General features: G+C 37.7%; 1 protein-coding gene across 4 annotated transcripts in view; it reads right to left on the reverse strand.

Moving 5' to 3' along the window:
- Positions 1-2,496: 2,496 nt before the first annotated feature.
- The window catches only part of tmem248 (transmembrane protein 248), a 38,878-nt gene continuing 20,344 nt past the window's right edge, over positions 2,497-21,030 (reverse strand). For 2 of the 4 annotated variants that reach the window (XM_068008195.1, XM_068008194.1), the window contains exons 3-7: positions 16,777-17,062; positions 11,531-11,681; positions 6,473-6,656; positions 5,411-5,652; positions 2,497-4,769 (exon numbers count right to left, since the gene is read on the reverse strand). In XM_068008195.1, coding sequence (XP_067864296.1) covers positions 5,425-5,652; positions 6,473-6,656; positions 11,531-11,681; positions 16,777-17,062 — 849 coding nt within the window. In that variant the 3' untranslated portion in view covers positions 2,497-4,769; positions 5,411-5,424. Of the gene's footprint in view, positions 4,770-4,877; positions 4,980-5,410; positions 5,653-6,472; positions 6,657-11,530; positions 11,682-16,776; positions 17,063-21,030 lie in introns of all 4 variants that reach the window. The other 2 variants (XR_010968491.1, XM_068008196.1) reach the window with 2 other exon arrangements.

The raw sequence follows: 21,030 nt of genomic DNA on the forward strand, positions 1-21,030 counted from the left end.
AGTAATTTTAAAATCATTGAACAGGCCATTCACCTACTTTATGCTTTTTATAGCCTGTGATTTAACAAGTCTGCACATAGTAGTCTCCATTCTATGGGCTGTTGTTACAACTCTGAAGACCAATGTCAGTCACATCAATTAGCAACCAATAACAAAAAGGCAATTTTCCAACATATCTCTTCAGCTAATACTTAGAATTTTAATCTAACAACATAACTAAGTTTTATAGCATGTGTACACTAAATGAAGAGGGAGGAAAAACTGCAAACAAGTATCAGAATAAAAGTTTGAATTACATCACCCAATGCAAGAATGCAGTTCGACTAGTTAATGGCATTTTATGTGACACAATGGTATTCCTCAGGATATGAGCAACAGTTTATGGGAGGCAAGATGCGATTAATTTTAGCAGACAAAAGCAGATGGGGATAAACATTAAAAAAATTACCATGCTGGTCCAATAAATTGTTACTCCAGAAACTGTAATTATAACCAAGTTTGCGTGACTTGATTTTTTATATTTTGTCCCATCAAAACAATTTGAAGTTTGCTGCTGTTACTCCTTAACTGATTAGGATTAATGCTGTTCCATTTTGTTGCGTAATCTATAGAAGTCTGATCATAATTTCAGGTGTGCAAACAATTTTCTTTTATTATTTTTTACATGCCAGTACTGGTTAGAAGCTGGACAGAAAGGCAACATATCAGCATAGGAACAGTTGTCCAGTTACTGTGATGTCCTTACTGGAGATGTACTGGGTCACATGATTCACACCGAGGTGACGCGCTGAAGCTCATATACATGGGATTTCCTGGCTCTAAATTACAAGTTGACTCGTTGTGAAGTGCTTCAGTTACCATGGATGATGTTATAACAAAACACCACCCTGCAATTCATTAAGTGGACAACATAATTACATATGAGAAAACCCATCATCATCTTGAGGCTCATCATAGTTCATCCATTCAGAATGACCCTCAAGATATCCGACTGCAGCAACCAATCTTCAACGATTCCAGGTTTTTCACCTCCACTGCTCCATCTGGAAATTCATTCCAAGTTGATCACTCTGTGTAATAAAAACTTCCTAATATCAGTCCTAAATTGCCCTTTACTAGTTTGAACCTATTACCCCCTGGTCCTACTCTCACAGTTTAAAGTAATTTTCCAAATTTACCTTTTCTGTACAATCTTATATACCTTTATAAGATCACCTCTCAAATGTCTCCTTTCAAGGCTGAAAAGCTCATGTTTCTTCAGTCTTTATAACTCAAATCTCTAAGAGCAGGGACCAATCTTGTGGCTCTTCTCTGAACTCTCTCCAAAGCTTGAATGTCTCTCTTATGTCTCAGTGACCAGAATGGGACATGGTATTCAAACAGCATTCCGACCAGAGCACTAGATAGTTTGATTCTAATTTCCTCTGACTTATATTCTATTGATTTGATTATGTAGTTCAAGACTTTGGCTATTGGCTTTGTTGACTGGTTGGACATGTTGAGTGTCAAGTCTACCAAAACTCTTAGGTCTTTTTCAACTTCTTCCTTAGTTGTTTCAGTACCATACACAGAGTATATGTGTTACCCATTTTTCCTTCTTATGTGACGTACTTTACATTTGTCTGTATTACATTTCCAAAGTTGCAATGTTAAAGAGCAAAATTTTAAATATTGAAATAGATGAGGTTACCATCTTAGACAGAATAAAGAACCTCAAAACAGATGACATCCACCCGAGGGTCCATAAAGAGATGGGACGTGTGTTTTATGATTCCCTTGCCCATTTCTTTAACAGCTCACTAGAGTCAGAGACTGTTCCCTCGGATTGGAAAGATGCTAATGTAGTTCCAAGAGTGACAAGGCAGGAACAAGAACTATAAACTCATTAGTTTGATTGAGTAATAGGTAGGTTGTTCGAAAGGATTGAGGTGCTAGCCATGATCACCTCGGCACCTAAAACTGTCACCCCACATCCGCCCCCACTTTTTTCCCTGGCTCTGCACTTGCTTAAAAAGTTAAATCTCCAACTTCTTCCAGTTCTGATGGAAGGTCATCAACTTGAAACGTTAACCCGGTTTCTCTCTCCACAGATGCTGCCTGACCTGCTGAGTGTTTCCAACATTTTCTGTTGATATTTCAGATTTCCAGCATCCACAGTATTTTGCTTTTGTATTACTAAAATGGATATTCTTGATTGCTGAAATTTCAAAATTGATGCAATTGTGAAGTTAGTTACATACACACGATTGCACTATGAATGTGGCAAGAATTGATGATCTTTTGTTTCTTTATGCAATACTCTGAATTTTTAAAATCACACATATTGTGTCATGTATTTACGAACACTGTCTTTCAAAAGGCACTTATTTTAATTGACATTAATCATTGCGAATATATTACATATTCTTAAATCCCAATGAAATGAAATGCAGACAGATGCAGAGGTCATTCATCACAGATCATTAATTATAATTCTAATTAAGGCAAATACAATACTTATAATCATTGGATCTTTTTATTCAGCAAAAGCATATGCAAATCTTACCAAAAAGCACAGAAACTCCAGAAATCTGAGAGAGATTGTCATAAAATAATGTGCTATAATTACAATCATGCAACAATACAAGCAACACAAGTCACAAAGTTTTTCCTTCCTAAACAAACTATGGGGCATCCTAACTAATGCTCAGGCACTCTGCCAATGAACTGAGATTTGAGGCAACATGACTACTGTTAAAAATCAAACTTACATAGGCAATCAAATTTAGTTTATGCAATAGCTCTGAATCAACACATCTCCACATTCAGATCAGAAGGCAGAGGAGTATAAGGAACCTCCACAGATGTGCAACATGTACGCCATGGAATATTTAACATACCAACCAGAAACTGCAACAAGTTGCAACTCCAATCAGGGCTGGCAGACTTAAATGTATTTTTATTTTAAATTCAGCCTAATTTGTGCCTGCATATTTTGCATGCAGTGCCGAGTTAGCTCCTAACAGACTAAGGAAGAAATAAAAGATAACAGGTAACTTCAGGCTATAAACTATTTGATTCCAGCATATTTGAGCACTAATACAACCGGCCATATGCTTATCTGAACGTTTGTTTGACAAAACCAATAAATGTTTTCATTTTCCAAACTAAGCCAACCTCAGAAGTTCCAAGTTGTGTCATGTAGATATTAAAAGAAAGCTGCTTGGGGAAATAAAAATGTAATGTCCAAAAGTACACAACAATGCAGAGATCTGTTCACATTTTTTACTGTTTTTCACTACTGTCTGGATCCGTACAGTTACCAATGTGTGGACAAAAATTTAATGCGGTTCTGGTTCAGTGCAGCAAATAACTAAGGCTCATTTCAAAACTTACTGAATGAACTGGGAGGGAACCAAGGGTCTGCAAAGAACTCAAGAGCAAAATATAAAAATGTCAGCAGATAAATAGCTAGTGTTGTTTATCCTCATTTGGCCTGTAGCTTTACTAGAGCAAAATTACAGCCCAAAAGACAATGCAACGTCTGTGTTCTGTTATAGCTCAATTATTCTGCAGAAACCAACAAAATTAGTGTTAAACTTTGTTTAAAAATTAAGACCTTTGAGACCAATTTCACTAATTTGTTACTAACGTTTAAAGTGTACCAAAGCAACATCCTGGTACTATTAAGATTACATGGGCCACTTTACTCTTTGGGGTGGAAAGTACTGAAACCCACACATTTGTGAAGCTCTTTGTGACAGTGGAGTTTCTTTCTTTATACAATCAATACCAACAATATAAGCAATGTGAATTCAAACAAAATAAGCTGTGCATCAGAGGGGGATTCATTTCAATGTATTTGCAACGCTTTACAAACAGGAAAGGACAAAAAGGCCAATAGAAATATGAAGGTAATTAAGGCAATTTTGTGGAACATTTTGCAGACAATACTACACATGCAAATACACATTTCAACTGTGGTGGTGGTGGTGGGGGGGGAAGGCGACGGCGTGGGAAGAAAAAAAAAGGTGCACAGTATTCCAGCAAGCCGTACATATAATGCAGCTGACGCTGGACAGTTCTTCTAAGCAAGCAATTATGCTGGACAGCAGTATTGTAAATTACACATTGAATTCCGTATCCATTTCTTGCAAGCTCAAGCAGTACTGAAATGCACTATAATATACATTTGTCTTCTTCAAAATTCCAAAAGGTTTGATGCCTTTTCTGTCGAGCATTAACAAGAGATAATAATTGTGCTGAACCACATATACACATCAACTCCAAATACTTAACAGACCATTGGTGTCAGAAATGCAGTATATATCACTACAGCACATATTTCCAACACATTATTTACATATTTGATACAACTGTACTGTTTTAAAGTATTCTTGCAACTCAGCAAACAGTTTGACAAGCTTCAAAAGGGTTCAAAAAGTTTCAACAGAAAAAAAAATGCTTCTGAATGCACGGTTAATCTTCATGAACCTCATTTCTATACACCCAGGCTGGTATGGCAGCAGACTTTTTTGTTTTTTTGTTTTTTTAAAAAAAAACGCAGTTAGCATGTGGCACAAGTGCATTGACGGACTTGTTTTGGATATATCCTTACAAATATATACAAAGTAAATACAGGCACTTAAAATGTCTTTGGTTGGATTAAACCAACTTTGCAGGACACTGCATTCAAAGCGTCAACACCCATTATTTTGGGCTCAACGTGCAAATGCTACAACCTGTCCACTTCCAGTAACGAAGCTGATTTATGCTTCTGATAGTGCAACCTGAAAAAGGAAAAAAAAACATAGTGTACAACCATAAAAAGAAAAATAAATTAGTAAACTAGATTAGCAGTCCATAATGAAGCCAGTTTCTTTGTCTTGTTTACTCACTTTAAGATTGTAGTTATTATTACTGGGATCTACGAGACCTGCATTTAATTAGACCAACACAGAGTCAGCAGATCAGGGTCATGGTGCTGTCTACACGGATTCCTAGTTGGGAAAAGCGGAGCTCTGGATATGCATATAAATTTGGTAACCAAATTCCAGTAGAGCCAATGGAACAGTTAACTAATACTTAAATACAGTAACATTTTCAGTGGGAGTTCACCAATATTAAAAAAGTTGCATTTTAAAAATGAACATAAAACTCTAGGGGCATGTAGTGTTCAATAAGCATATTTGGCAGACAATATATTATATATACACATACAATATCAAATATACAAGTAATATTGTTAGCATTTTTAGTGTTGAGGCAATTTAAATATAAGCACTAATGAATACATCTGCACATTTATACTGAATGCAGCACCAATATTTAATTAATGTTGAAAACTAAATTCTAGACAGTAGCAATGATCCACATAAATGCTACGAAACACCATTTTAGTTCAGCAAGATGAAAATAATTTAATACTCACAATTATGTACTGTATTAGTGTCTGTATTTAACAGGCATCACGATCAGAGTATAATTTTTCTTTAAATCGGGCTGAGTCACAGAAAAAGAAGGAGTTACCTTTTCTGGACAGAATTCACTATTGTTTTGTCGCATTTTCCCTGGTCGTCCTTTGATAACCGCATAGCAGAACATTGTAATCACCATTACAAACAGGAAATAACTGGTATGCATCAAATGCAAGTTAATAAGTGAACGGTCATCCTGTAAATAAAATATATTTTTGGGTTAATAATTTTACATAATTAGATCCCAAATCAAAATTAAATAAGCACATCAAGTACAGAAATAACAATATACAACATCAACACCTGTATACTTCATTTTACATTTTCCACCATTTCTATTTTCCCCTTAAATTTATACAATACTCCCCAGTTGGGAAATCCAATTCAAAGGCATAGTCAATGCCTTGGTTTACACAATATGGAGCTGCATGGTTAAGCAAACTGAGAATTACTTTTCCTAAGCAAATTCAGGCATAAGGACAGAGAGCCAGTCTATTCTCATGCCGGATGAGATAAAAGAAATTGATGCATTCCAACCAGGAACCCACTAACTCTGAACAGAGGTTTTTGGGGATAATGATTTAAGGTGTGTTGGAGGTGCGAGTTGCTGCAAAATTGCAAAGCTAAGTCAAGAGGTAACTGACATTCAGATCTCTAGAGATCCCATTCTGTGTACTGGGGGACCTGATGCCATGCAGGCAGGCAGGACCATTAAAAAAAATTAGATTGGTACCCTTTTGACTTTTAGTGCCTCAGATTAATACTGGGGTCCTGGAAGGAAACAGGGATTACTACCAAATAATCCTAGCAAACACATTAAGATAAACCAATAATATCCCTTGATTTGCACATTAATAATGAAAGCTAAAGTTAAAAAAGCAATGTATAACTTTAGGCAATGTTAATGTGTTGACAGCTTGCATTATGGGTGCCCTAACGAGAGGAGAAACTTAAGAAATATGGAACAAAGTTAAATTTGTATTTTACATGCACATAGCAAGAGATACATTACTTACATCTGGGACAATGACCGTTAGTTTGGGATTGAGCGCATGATAGACTTTCCCAATTGCTCCTTTATAACACCAGAACGGGTTGTATTCCTGCGAGTATTTTGTATTTGCATCTCTAGCTGTGGTGAAGATTTTATACCAGATGGTGGCATTACTGTAGGTTTCAGGGATGCAATGTGGTGGCTGACTGTAAAACATAATTTTCTTTTTACTTCAAAGTTTTAAATCTGCTTTGAAATACATAACCCACTGCTCCCATACTGCCTCAATTTGTTTAAGACTATTAGGACTGCTGCCAAGAAAAAAGTTTCAATCATTTAGAAAACATACACCAGTTTAAATTTTGCTTTATACCAGTCTGTTAACAACCTCAGTGTCCTGTGTGACCTGGACCTGAGCTTCTGACCCCATATCCTCTATCACAAAGACTGCCTACTTCCAGTTCTGTAACATCGCCAGTCTCTACACCTGCCTCAGTGCACCTACTGCTGAAACCCTCATCCATGCTTTTATTACCTCCAGACTTGACTACTTCAATGCTCTCCTAACTGGCATCCCATCTTCCAGCCTTCATAAACATATCCAAAACTCTACTGCCCGTTTCCTATCCTGTACCAAGTCCCACTCACCCATCATCCCTGTGCTCGATGGCCTACACTGGCTCCGGGTTTATCAAAGCCTCGAATTTACAATTCTCATTCTTGTGTTCAAATCCATCCATGGCCTCGCACCTCCTCAACTCTGTAACCTCCACCAGCCCTACAACCTCCAAGAACTCTGCATTCCTCCAACTCTGGTCACGTGCATCCCCCACTTCCTTCACCACACCACTGGCAGCCATGCCTGCAGCCATCAAGGCCCTAAGCTCTGGAATTTGCTTCCTAAACCCCTCTGCCTCGCCACCTCGTTCTCCTCCTTTAAGATGATCCTTAAAACCTACCCCCTTGACAAAGCTTTTAGTCTCCCATTCTAATAACTCCTCATTTGGCTTGGTGTCAATTTCTATCTGATTACAATCCTGTGAACTGCCTTAAGACATTTTACAATGTTAAAGGCTCTACATAAATGCAAGTTGTTAAAATATTTAACACCAAGAAATGGGCAGAAAATATTTTTTCGATGTCAGGACAGAAACAAGATGCAATATTTGTAAATCAGAAAGGTATTCAAAACCAAGAGTTGAAGTAGATGTTATAAAGGTTTCTTCTTGCTAATTACTTGTAAGTTCTCAACTTTACCTGTTAGTTATTTGTCTATCACATAGCTTCATGTTACTAAAGCTGCTAAGTGTCTCAAATACATAGACCTTAACACTGTAGCAACAGTCCTTTCACGTACAACTTTTTTCTGGCATTTGTGGGGAAAAAAAATCTAAGAATGTTCCAGTGTAAGACGGACATATATCACTGCAAAATCCCTTAAAATAGGTAGCTCCAAAGTTCATAATAGAGGTACACAGATGCACACAGTTATACTATACAACAAATTATACAGAGCATTTAAGGGACTTTCTATAACTGCATTCAGAAAAGGAACATTAATTTTCCAAGGGGTTTATTTACTGGACCAGCACAATGTGTCACATTGAAAGAAATGGCCAAAACTTACAGGTTTTCAGATTTATTCCAAACATGATGAAAACCTCCATAGAGAATGAAGTAACTCTTTATAGAGGGCCATAACAACATTAAACACGCAATTCTTTTAAAACAGAATACCTACATACAATTCTGCTATCCAACTGCAGAGTCCATTTGGTGAAATATCAAATTGTCTTTTCTTTATTGAACAAAAGTAAAAGGCCAGTGGAACAATATGGTTTAACTCAATTGGCTCAGTTGGTATCACTCTCATTTCAGAGTCAGAAAGTTGTGGGCTCAACTCCAACACTTCAGAACAGTCCAAACTGACACTTCAGTGCAGTACTAAGCAAATTTTTTTTTGGAAGTGTCATCTTTTGGATGAGACATTAAACCATGGCTCCATCTGCCATATGCTGTTTGTGGGCCCTTGCTGTGTGCAAATTGACTGCATGTTTTCCCAACCAAGGCAATGTTTACACTTCAAAAGTAATTCATTGGTTATGAAGTGATTTGGAATGCCCTGACAACATATGTTGCTACGTAAATGCAAGTTGATTTTTTTTAAAGATAGAATGCCTAAGGGAAAGGAATTTGCATTCAACAATGATTTGTGACAGGAAATCAGAACACAAGTTTGGTTTAGATTTCATCATCTTCAATATATATGACAAAAGATTTTAACCAAGGTCACAAACCCTGTAAGCTGTAGTTATATCAGAAAGGTAACACAGGTTAATTTGATTTATGAAGTTGTACATTTCTATAGGTGAAAAGATCTGATTCTGATGAACTAGATAGGGACACTTGCTTCAATTAATTTGTTGGAGAAGTTTTAATGACACCAAGAGATACTTCAGAAATTTCTCTTCACAGATTCTGCTGCATAAAAGCAAATAGAACATTTTCTATATAAATACTTTTTTCAAACAGAAAAGGGAGCATATCAATTCCTCAACTCTTACTACCCATGGAACAGTACAGAAAACACCAGAACACTGAAAATGTTAACAGTGATGTAAGTGTGATGATACAAATCAAATCTAAGTACAGAGACTGATCAGAAAGGCCAAGTTCTCTAAACACCCTTCTTAGAAACATAGGAACAGGAGTAGGCCATTCAGCCCCACGTGCCTGCTCCGCCATTTGATAAGATCATGGCTGATCTGTGATCTAACTCCATATACCTGCCTTTGGCCCATGTCCCTTAATACTTTTGGTTGCCAAAAAGCTATCTATCTCAGATTTAAATTTAGCAATTGAGCTAGTATCAATTGCCATTTGCAGAAGAGAGTTCCAAACTTCTACCACCCTTTGTGTGTAGAAATGTTTTCTAATCTCGCTCCTGAAAGGTCTGGCTCTAATTTTTAGACTGTGCCCCCTACTCCTAGAATCCCCAACCAGCGGAAATAGTTTCTCTCTATCCACCCTCCCTATCTGTTCCCCTTAATATCTTATAAACTTCGATCAGATCACCCCTTAACCTTCTAAACTCTAGAGAATACAACCCCAATTTGAGTAATCTTTCCTCGTAACTTAACCCTTGAAGTCCGGGTATCATTCTAGTAAACCTACGGTGCACTCCCTCCAAAGCCAATATGTCCTTCCGAAGGTGCGGTGCCCAGAACTGCTCACAGTACTCCAGGTGCAGTCTAACCAGGGTTTTGTATAACTGCAGCGTAACTTCTGCCCCCTTGTACTCTAGTCCTCCAGATATAAAGGCCAGCATTCCATTAGCCTTACTGATTATTTTCTGCACCTGTTCATGACACTTCAATGATCTATGTACCTGAACCCCTAAGTCCCTTTGGACAGCCACTGTTTTTAATCTTATCCTTTTTTGATCCAAAGTGGATGACCTCACATTTGTCTACATTGAATTCCATTTGCCACAGTTTTGCTCATTCACCTAATCTATCAATATTGCTTTGTAATTTTATGTTTTCATCCACACTGCTTACAATGCCACCAATCTTTGTGTCATCGGCAAACTTAGATATGAGACTTTCTATGCCTTCATCTAAATCGTTAATAAATATTGTGAATAATTGAGGCCCCAAGACAGATCCCTGCGGGACTCCACTAGTCACATCCTGCCAATGTGAATACTTACTCATTATCCCTACTCTCTGTCGCCTTTCGCTCAGCCAATTTCCTAACCAAGTCCGTACTTTTCCCTTGATTCCATGGGCTTCTATCTTAGCTAACAGTCTCTTATGTGGGACCTTATCAAATGCCTTCTGGAAGTCCATATAAATAACAACCATTGACATTCCCCTGTCCACTACTTTAGTCACCTCTTCAAAAAATTCAATCAGGTTTGTCAGGCAGGACCTACCTTTCACAAATCCATGCTGGCTCTCTCTGATTAACTGAAAATTCTCGAGGTGTTCGGTCACCTTATCCTTAATTATAGACTCCAGCATTTTCCCCACAACAGATGTTAGGCTAACTGGTCTATAATTCCTCGGTTTCCCTCTCTCACTCACTATAAAAATCCTGATCATAAAATATTCTTGTTATTTTAACTACAGTTCTATGTATATAATTTGTGGTTGATCAGGTGCTTTATGTACATATGATTTTTTTCTCAATTTTTCCTTTCCTGAATTTGCTCTCCTCCTCTCCTGAAGACATCAGGAGTTTCATGGATGACAGATATCCTTAAGGTCCTCACCCAAGTGGCCATTACTTTTGTGAGTCTCAATAGTGGGTATGGGAAGTTAATCAATTGTGGGGGAGGGGGAAATCACAGCTGAGCCCAATTCTGTCCTCACCATAAGTCCACATATATGCATTGCCAGCAGGGGTAAGCTAGATAACGGTCAGGAATGGAAATCACAGCTAAAATCTCCCTCTGTAACCCAGAGCTCACCTATCACTGCCCAGCTGCGATCAGCTAACTCAGCACCAGAGATCTAACTAGGGATTTTTTTTGTATGACTCAACTATTCATTGGATAAACTCAATCACTGGAGGACCCAATTTCTGGTTAGTCTACAATCTAAGAGCAGAAAATTACTTTAAAAAGTGACTGATGGCAGCTGGAAGACTTCAAAACTGTACTAACAGGTAATTCAGAAGACTGCCCACAGCTAACACCACATTCCAGAAACCATGCCTTAGCAAACAACAGTAAACTGAATTTGAACTTCCTCATACAAAAGATAGCCATGGACAACACCACTATCTGGGAGAGTGTTTGATAAGGAGTATCATAATCACTGATATTGAATGCAGACTAGAATTCATTTGTGTTGTTCGGAGTCCACAATGTCAAAAAAGGGTACATTTGGCTGTAACATCTATATTAGATGTCACTGCAAGTTTTTTCACAAATTTATACTGCACAACATATTTATTCAATATTTCAACAGTATGCTGAGTTAATTCCTAGTTCAAGAACTACAGGCAGATTAGGAAATAAGGTTTTTCTGCATATTTATTTGAAAAGCCCAACCAGTACCAGAATAATACTCACACTGTGACAGGAAAAACATTAGTTGTGGCTGTGATGGTCATGCACGTTGTGTAAACCATCTGCTCACAGTGGCCATGGAGTACACACTCATCTGAATTCCAGGAAGTTGGTAGTGTAAATGTAATATTCATTTCTTCATGTGCTTCTCGTCCTACAAAACAGCCACAATACATTTTTAAAAAAATCATAAGCATATAAATCACACTAAAAGCCTCTCATATAGCAGTTATTCCCACTAGTGAGACTGTACTGAGTGCAAAAGTCAAAGACACAAGCCAATTAGGATCTCAGAATTAGAACTAAAAGCTATATATTCCCACAGGGAGATATTCAGTATTTATAAAACTTGATGTGAGTGTTAAAAATGGACATGTTCCCTTTTATAGGGCCATGAAACCTGGGCAAAAACTGATCAGTTATGCAGTTATGCTAATGGTAATTATTAGTTGTGTACTTCAGGAGTCCAACATGTAAATAAGGTATGCCACAAGAAATAAGCTTGGGTTTAACAATCTCAAATTTGAATGAACAACAAACTATTCAGTAACATGTATTTCTTTATAATCAAATTCACAATCAAATTAAGGAGACTCACATTCATAGTGAAAGACTATAGCAAGAATTAAGTGACAAAAATGGGGTCATTTAAACATTATCAGTCTAGACACGTTAAAAATGCTATGGCACAAACACAATGGATAGTAAATAGGATACAACACAGGCAGCAAGGTATTAAATCTTTCCACCCCTCCAGGACTAGCCATCGCCCAATTGTAGTTAGCCTTTTGATAAAACACACTACAAATACAACGTTTTTATATCTCCAAAGTCCCCAGAACGTGAATGTAGTATATTTGACCAATGTAACTGTAAAGCTAATCTGAATCAAATCACAATAACTTGTATTCATTTAGCATCTTTACTGTACACTTAAGGCATTTTAATCTTTTAACTACACTACTGGAAGCATTGTCTGGTACATGCAAATTCACCAATTTGACAATCTTCTTATTTTGAATCTACTGTAGCTGGCAATTTAAACCCAGAACAAAGTTATTTATTCACAGCTGACGTAACACCAAGCTATTAGCTTGGAACATTGAAGAGACAAAATGTAAAATTAATTTAAAATGCTGATGCCATTGATGGATATATCAGGATATTTGGGCACTTAGAATGCTACATAAGGATTAGCCAACAAAGAATAATTTATTTTATAATAAATGACTTGTAACATTTTAAAAAATAAACTTCTATATTTTCCAAGGGTTGATCTAAAGTCAAATAACATAACCCACATTTAAACATCAGCATTGCATTAAATGAGAACTTAAGTAAAGAACAAGTAAATAGCGATTTGGCCCATCACTTCTAATGAATGGACCAGGCAACAGACTTTCTTCTCACCCACCCCACCACTCCCCAAATTTATTTAAATGTCTGAGGGAAAACTACAATTGTAATAGTGAAACGCTATCAGTTTTTTTTAAATAGTGCAATTCAATTTAAAACTACAATCCACACTATTCAGCTGTACCAGATTTATTCAGTGTTCCCATGATCCAGCTGGAATCATAGGGCTGCATACCACATTTAATTAACTACATCGATACTTGTCCAATTCCCTTCATAATCAAAATATTCATCCAGCTAGTTATTTTAATAATAGCACCGTGATAATACTACACCAAATTAAAATACATTTAACCTCACTGACAGAAGCATTTCCTAAACTGCATTCTGTTAATGATGTTTTTTCCACCAGGGTGAAATTTACCCATTGAATTGTCTTTTCTTTTTATACCCTCAAAAGTTATTAAACTTCAAGGCCACAACTTGTTTCAAATGCTCACGCTTAAACCAGAACAGGTGAAGGGAGCTGCGAGACATCAGTGGAGAGTGCAAGAAAAGTTGTGGAGTTTAGCTTTAATGGAAGTACTGAAATTTTCATTTACTTATTTTACTGTATTTTGTGTTTAAATTTATTTTAATTTACTTCATTTTAGCTGTTCAATACTAGGAGCTGTTTAAAGCTGTTCATTTGGTACCTTAACGATGAGCCATTTAAGCTGGCAACAGATAATTAATTTGGTAGAAAAACAGTGTGATTTGCTGTTCTCTAACTGGCAGCTATTCCCAATGACTGTGTAAATTAAGACAGTATAAATTTGGGATGAGTCGTGAGCACTCAATCTCAAGCTGTGAGAAGCCAGCACAGAGTACAAGAGGCCAGAAGCTGGTGGAGCTTAGTCTTGAGTTTAGCTCGAAAAGAATTTTTCCCCCTTAAATTAATACTTGTGAGAAGAAATCAAGACGAGTTTGATTCATGCAAGGATTTAGTGCTTGTGCGAGCTCAAGCTGACATTATTTACATTTTTTTTTAAGTTAGACACAATGGGACGGCAGTGCAGAGAACCCTTGTGTGGAGTACGCTGTATGGGCCATCATGGATCCTCAGACTATCCGGGGCAACAAACTCATAGTAAGTGTCAAAAAGTTGGCAAACAGGTGAACAGATCAGCAATGGAAAAACTTCAAATAATATACGTAGTGTACAAAATAAATATATTTCTATAAAGCGAAAAACATATGCGTCAAAGCATAAAGTTCTGTGGATAGTGAGATAAAAACTAAAAGCTAAAATGGGAGCATATGATAAAGTTAGGAATAATAATAATAAAGATAATAATGAGGAATGTAAAAAGTGTAGTTGGGAGATAAAAAGATTAGAAGATCAGGAAATATGAAAAAGACTAACAGTTAATATAAAAATAAAGGGTTTTTATAAGCATATAAAAATTAAAGAAGTTAGAGAGGGTAGGACCACTGAGGGATGATGGAGAGAGTCTAACTGTGGAGGATGAGGGTATGGCGGATATAAAATTAATATTTTACATTGTTTTTTTCCAAATGATGGTGGAGGAATGAATAAAGGTGTACTTGAGAAAGATACAGAATAATTGATAGAACTAAACTGTAGAAATGAAATTGGTTTTGAAACTATTAGCAGAACTCAAGGTAGATAAGTCACTGGGTCCCGATGGCATTCACCTAGGCAGAGGGTATAAGAGAGGCTCTGGCCACAATGTTTCCATTGTCAAATATGTAAATTCTGCCATGGGACTGGAGAATTGCCTGCGTAACAATCTTGTTCAAAAAGGGAAAGATGGACAAAGCAGGTAACTATGGACCAGTTAATCTAATGTTAATTGTAAGCAAACTCTCAGAATCCATATTTCAAGATAAAATGAGTTAGCATTTACAAATTCATGGGTTAATCAAGGACAGTCAACATGGAATTATTAAAGACAAATTGTGCTAGAAAAATGTAGAGTTATTTTTTGACATGACTGATTTTGTAACTAAAGGGAATGTAGTAGACATGGTCTACATGAATTTTGAGAAGGATTTTCGATAAGGTGTCTCACAAGAAGCTTGTTTAAAATAAGTTTAAGAGGAAATGTAGCAACATGGATAGAAAGTTGGTTGACAGACAAGAAACAGTTAAGATAACAGTGTTGTTCAGTCTGGAGAAGGGATCAGTGCAGGTCCACCTTTGTTCTTAGTATATATGTCGCTGATTTGGACTTGCAGAAAGGGAATGCAATCTCAATTTTCTGATGACAAAAGTAGGGGGTTTGGCAAAATAATGAGGAGGATTGTAAGAGACTTCAGGACAACAAACAGGTCAGCAGAATGGGAAGACGAGTGGCAGACGCAATTCAAAGTTGCTAAGTGTGATGTAATATATTTTGGGAGAAAATGTAAAGCCACTGAAAGGATGTGGATGAACAGAGACTATGGGGTTCAAATACATAATTCTCTGAAAGTGCAAGCACATGTAGATTTATCCATAAAAATCCAATATAATTTTGGGATTTATAAGGGTATAGAGTACAAGAGTGAAGAAGTAACAATGAATTTAAACAAAACATATATTAAGCCACAATTAGAGTAAGGAGTGCAGTTTTGGACACATTACAGAATGGACATTGAAGCCATACTGTAGATTAACCAGGATGATGCCAGGCATGTGAAACTATTATTAGGAGGAGACACTGAAGATAATGGGATTATTTTCACTGGAGCAGAGAAGGCTATGGAGATTTAATAAAGGTTGTAAATTTATGAAGAGTTGATCCAATGAATAGCGAAAGACCATTTCTCCTGGTTGGGGTGTCAATAATGAGGGGGTCATTAATTTAAAATTACTAATAGTGAGGAGAGAGGGTTGTTGGATCGTGGAATGCTTTGTTACAGGCAGAGGTCATTGCATCTTTTAAGGAACGTTTGGATAACTATTTAACGGGGACAAAAAAACAAGGCAATGGGGAGAGAGTGGGGCAGTGGGATTAGTTTTGGATTGCTCTAGCAAAGAGCCAACAAAGACACAATGGGCAAAATGGCCTCTTTCTATGCTATAAATATCTATGGTTCTATAGTTTCTAACCACACCCATGCAGTCGGAAGTAGTGCAGCTTGCAGAATTTGCCAGCATACATCAAGTTCCTGAGTTGATGTAGATGATATCTCCCCTCATTCTGGGAATGGAGTTTCTTTGCTTTTTCCAAAAGATTTTGAAAAAAAAACTGCAGACTGAATTCCTAAAGCTTTATTATATTTATAATTACTGCATCTGTTCTATTGCAAACTGCTTAAATTTTACTTCAAACGGTTCGATAATACCAGTGTCTAACAACACCTGTAGTCTCTTTTGTTGATTTTTAGATAGCAAAACAATTAACTTATCAAGAAAGTGTTTATTTTCTCACTGGAAAATTTGAAGAGGATCCCTGTTTGTTTTTCCAAGTGATCTAAACCTAGCTGGGGACGCCATGTCAATCACAACAAATCCCTCCCTCTGCCTCAAAATTGTCTCTTCTGAAAGATATCTTAAAAAGGTATTTTCTTTGTTTCAAAACTTGAAAGTAAATGATAAACTGTTGGGTATTTTATGTTTGTGGAAATTTGTTTCAGTGAGGACCATACAAGTCAGCAATCACACTAATAATGAACTTAATAGCAAGAATCACCTGACAACTGGAAAAGTAGAGGGAGGGAGTGGGGAGGAAAAAGAAGTATTCATGTAATATTTAAAATGAACCGAATTACATTAAGTATTTTGAATTAAATCTAATTCTAAAAATCTTAAATATTACAACATTGAGGTGCAGGACCAGAGATAAATACACAGCACCAAAGTTCATCAATACAGTAACGGATCCCACTGATTTCAGTAGCTTTACCTGACAGTCCGATCTGATGTCCAAAGATAGTTGCACTAAGGTGCGTAATATTGCGCGAGTATCCGCCGAAGGGTTTTAGAGGATCCAGTGTGAGCGTTATAGAAACAGATATATTTATTGGTCCAGGATCTTCCAGAACTTGTGGGGATTGTGTGGAAGATCGCATTTGTCCACTTGTTACTGTGCTCTCTGGGGTGGTGGTTTCATTAATAAGGTGTTTTAAGGTTTCATTCTCAGATATACACAAGTCCAGATCATTAAACCTCAACAGAAAAGTATTCCAGTCCTATCAGGAGACAAAAACATTTTTTTTAGTTGCAACTATGTTGTTTTATCTTTTAAAATAGACTGAAATAGCAATCTCTACCTTAGCATCAACTTGAAGCTATTTGGTCCTATTTATTAAAAGTAACTTTTAACCTCTAGCAGAATTACACTATTTGAATGTAAATACAGATTTAGAATCTGATGTAATTTAAAGAGAGTCCATTTTATATTTTATCGCTCATTGGTCATTTAATGTTAAATTACCTACCACACTCATTATTTGAGCACGATCAAACACCAAATATGTATGAATGAATTATCCAAAAGGGGAAAGCACTTTGACATATTTTCACACCACACATCTTAAATTATTTACAAGACCTTGTCCTGAGCCACAGGTTAGTTCTTTCACACAGACGGTAACACAGAAACAAAGAAACTATAGGAAAATACACGCTTACAGGACGCCTCCCCGATGGCTCAGTTTATATCCAGTAAGAAGCTGAGCTGCATAGACTAGAAGCATCCTGGTTTGATCCCCAACCTGAGACAAGTTAGCTGATCTCAGCCAGAGGAGTGTGGAGGGCACTAAATTGGCCAAGTAAAATACTTCAGGTTAGGGAATGAGAGAAGAGTGGGGAAGAGGCCACACTTGTTATTCCTGATTACTGTTCACAATGTGGATTTCAAGTAAGGTCAGAATTGGGCTCAGAAGAGTGAACTGTACCACAACAACTGAACAACTTGCATTTATATAACACTTTTAACATAGAAAAATATCCCAAGTCATTTCATAGAAGCAGAATCAAACAAAAATGGACACTGAGCCAAAGGAAGAGCTATTAGGAGGGATGACTAAAAGCTTGGCCAAAGAGGTGGGTTTTAAGGAGGATAGGAAGACAGAAGTTTAGAGAGGGAACTCCAGAGCTTATGGCCTTAAAACGGCTGAAGACACGGCTGCCAATGATGGGGAGATGTGAGTGGGGGGTACACAAGAGGCCAGAGTTGAAGGAATGCAGAGTTCTCAATAGGGTTGGAGAAGGTTACAGAGATAGGGAGGGGCAAGGCCATGAAGGGATTTAAATAGGATGAAAAAATTTAAATTTGAGATATTAGGAGACCGGGAGCCAAGTTGGGTCAGGGAGTACAAGGGTGATGAGTAAGCGGAACTTAGTGCGGGATAGGATACAGACACCAAGTTTTTAATGAGCTGAAGTTTATGGAAGACGAGGCGCCGGCCAGGGGAGTATTGGAATAGTCAAGTCTATACATAAAAGACATGGATGAGGGTTTCAGCAAATGGGCTGAGGTAGGGCAGAGATAGCCGATGTTACGGAGGTCTATGGGAAAGGAGAAACTTGATAACATTAAAAAAAATGCATAAAGAATACAGGAATGCTTCAAAGTTGCAACAGATCACAAAAAGAACTGAGGGGGAGAGAACTTTGTTGTGTAGGTTGAACATGCAAAGAATGAGGTAGAGGTAACCTATGGCAGGTCTAATGCTCCCAGTTCAACTTCTACATACAAATGAATAATGCCATACAACGACAAAACTGGAGGGGGGAAATTCAGACCCAAATTTTACAGTCAGCTTAGTAGTACAGCTGTGCCAAAATATCTGTCGTTTTGCCACATCAAATCAGAAATGCTTAAACATCATGCAAGTCACATCAAGCAGCTGCCTTGTAGATGTCAAGGGACCCTCTGCATACTGGCCATACAAGGTGCCATAGCACAGCCCTAGTGACCCCAAGCCAGCCAGGGAACAATGTGAGGCGATACCTTATACAACTCCATTTTACTAGTCCCTACAGTAATGGAATCACTTAAAGTGCTGTTCTCAAGTGCTAAGCTATTCAATGGAACCTATTAAGATTAGCTGTGCAACATCCAAGCTATGTTCTGTAGACCTTAAATGGTCAGATTGAGGCCAAAGCAGCAATTTTTCTTTGGCCAGTTGGTTGTCACTAATATGATTGGTTTCCCCTGCACAATCCTGCCTATAGGATATCACAGAAGGAAATTGCCTTTTTCAAGAGATTGATGAGCCATTGACAGCTACTGCTGAGTTGTCCTAGCAGCTGCAACAGGATTTCATAATTTTTATTATAATTATTTTCCAAGAGATATACTTCTGGGAAACTCCACTGAAGGTAATCTGACTCTCTGCACAATAGTCAATTCAAAAGTTAAACCATCTCCCTGCGAAAAGCATCCAGAGTGACAATCTTCATATCTGCAACATCTTGGAGAGGGGACTGTGAGGCTGTTAGCAAATGCCAGTTACACAGCCTCAGGACCTATGGCAGAAGTAAGCTTTTGTTTGGTTGTTCATGAGCTTCACAATCATGACTGCATAATCACTTGTAACTGATCTCTTCTTTAAACAGAGGGACTAATTAAACTGTTTGCGCTTCTATATGCCAAGAAAAGTGTGGTTCAGTTCACAATCACTGACCATCCACCAGGAAATGTGCACCCTACCCTATGAAGGAGGGAGTCACCAGGATGAGAGGCAGCGAAGCACCTGCAATAGCAGGTGACCAACAGTTTAAAGTAATCATCTCCTTGTTTACTTCAAAGTTCTAGGATAGAAAAGTCCATCTATTGGAGGAAGCAACATACAAGGTGCATTATTTGAAGTGGTCTAGTGGTAGCAACTACATCTGTTCACCTTTGAACAGTAAAAGCATGATCTGCTAGGCTGCCATCCCTCTTTGTTAATACAATTCACTATGATGAAAATCTGAAAAGACGGTTATTAATCTATTGTACATTTGTTCCTTGAAAATCAGCACAACTAATCGTATCATTCAAAACTGGAGTCCCTTAAGGATGAGAAGGTTTAGATGCAAGTCTCGTAACCCTGTATCCGGTCTCTTGCTGAGAAAGGGAAGCAGTTTTTCTGCATGCTCTTCAAGTGCTCTAGTAGCAGTAGGTCCAAGCACGGGACACTTTAGCATAGGTCCTGCGCTAGCTCCAATCAAGTTTCCCTCAGTTCCCAAGAGCCTATACTCCCCAGCAAGACCAGGCCTGCTGGACTACAGATTGTCTAACACTATGAAATGGAGCTTAACAAGCCAGCTGTCCAGATATTAGTAGACGTGAAGATGCCAGACAATGCAGACATAGGTAGCTCTATTGTCCTGGGAATGTTTTCTATGGCAGGACTCACAACCAATAAAACTATTGCATGGCATCCAATTCATACAGGAACATCCCAGACGTTTTTCCTCTCTAGGCTGAACAAATGGATGAATGTTAATTTTGTACGCTGATAAAAATCAACCTAAACATCTCATAACCTGACGCTTATCAGTCACAAATACTTGACTTGTCAGACCTTATTATAAACCAATTTCTCACCGAAACTAGCATCAGATTTAAAACAATCAAAATTGTTTAGCTTCAACTTCAATGTCCTTCGGATGAGACGTTAAACCAAGGTCTCCTCTGCCCGCTCAGGTGGATGTAAAAGATCCCATGGCACTATTCGAAGAAGCGCTGAGGAGTTCTCCCAATGACCTGGCCAACATTTGTCCCTCAACCAACATCACCGAAACAAATGCTTATGGGACCTTGATGTGCACAAATTGGCTGCCACGTTTCCCTACATTACAACAGGGGCTACACTTCAAAAATTCTTCATTGGTTGTGAAGCACTTAGGGACATACTGAGCTTGTGAAAGGTGCTATATAAAAGCAAGTTCTTCGTATAGTAGGTACAGCACAGGAGGCCGCCATTCAGCCCATCGTGCCTGTGCCAGCTCTTTGAAAGAGCTATCCAATTAGTCCCACTCCCCTGCTCTTTCCCCATAACCCTGTAAGTTTTTTCCCTTCAAGTATTTATCCAATTCCTTTTAGAAAGCTACTATTGAATCTGCTTCCACCACCCTATCAGGCAGTGCATTCCAGATTATTACTCGTTGTGTAAAAAAAAAGTTTCTTCATGTCACCTCTGGCTCTTTTGCCGATCTGTGTCCT

Source organism: Heptranchias perlo, chromosome 28 (assembly GCF_035084215.1).
Source record: "Heptranchias perlo isolate sHepPer1 chromosome 28, sHepPer1.hap1, whole genome shotgun sequence".
Lineage (NCBI taxonomy): Eukaryota > Metazoa > Chordata > Chondrichthyes > Hexanchiformes > Hexanchidae > Heptranchias > Heptranchias perlo.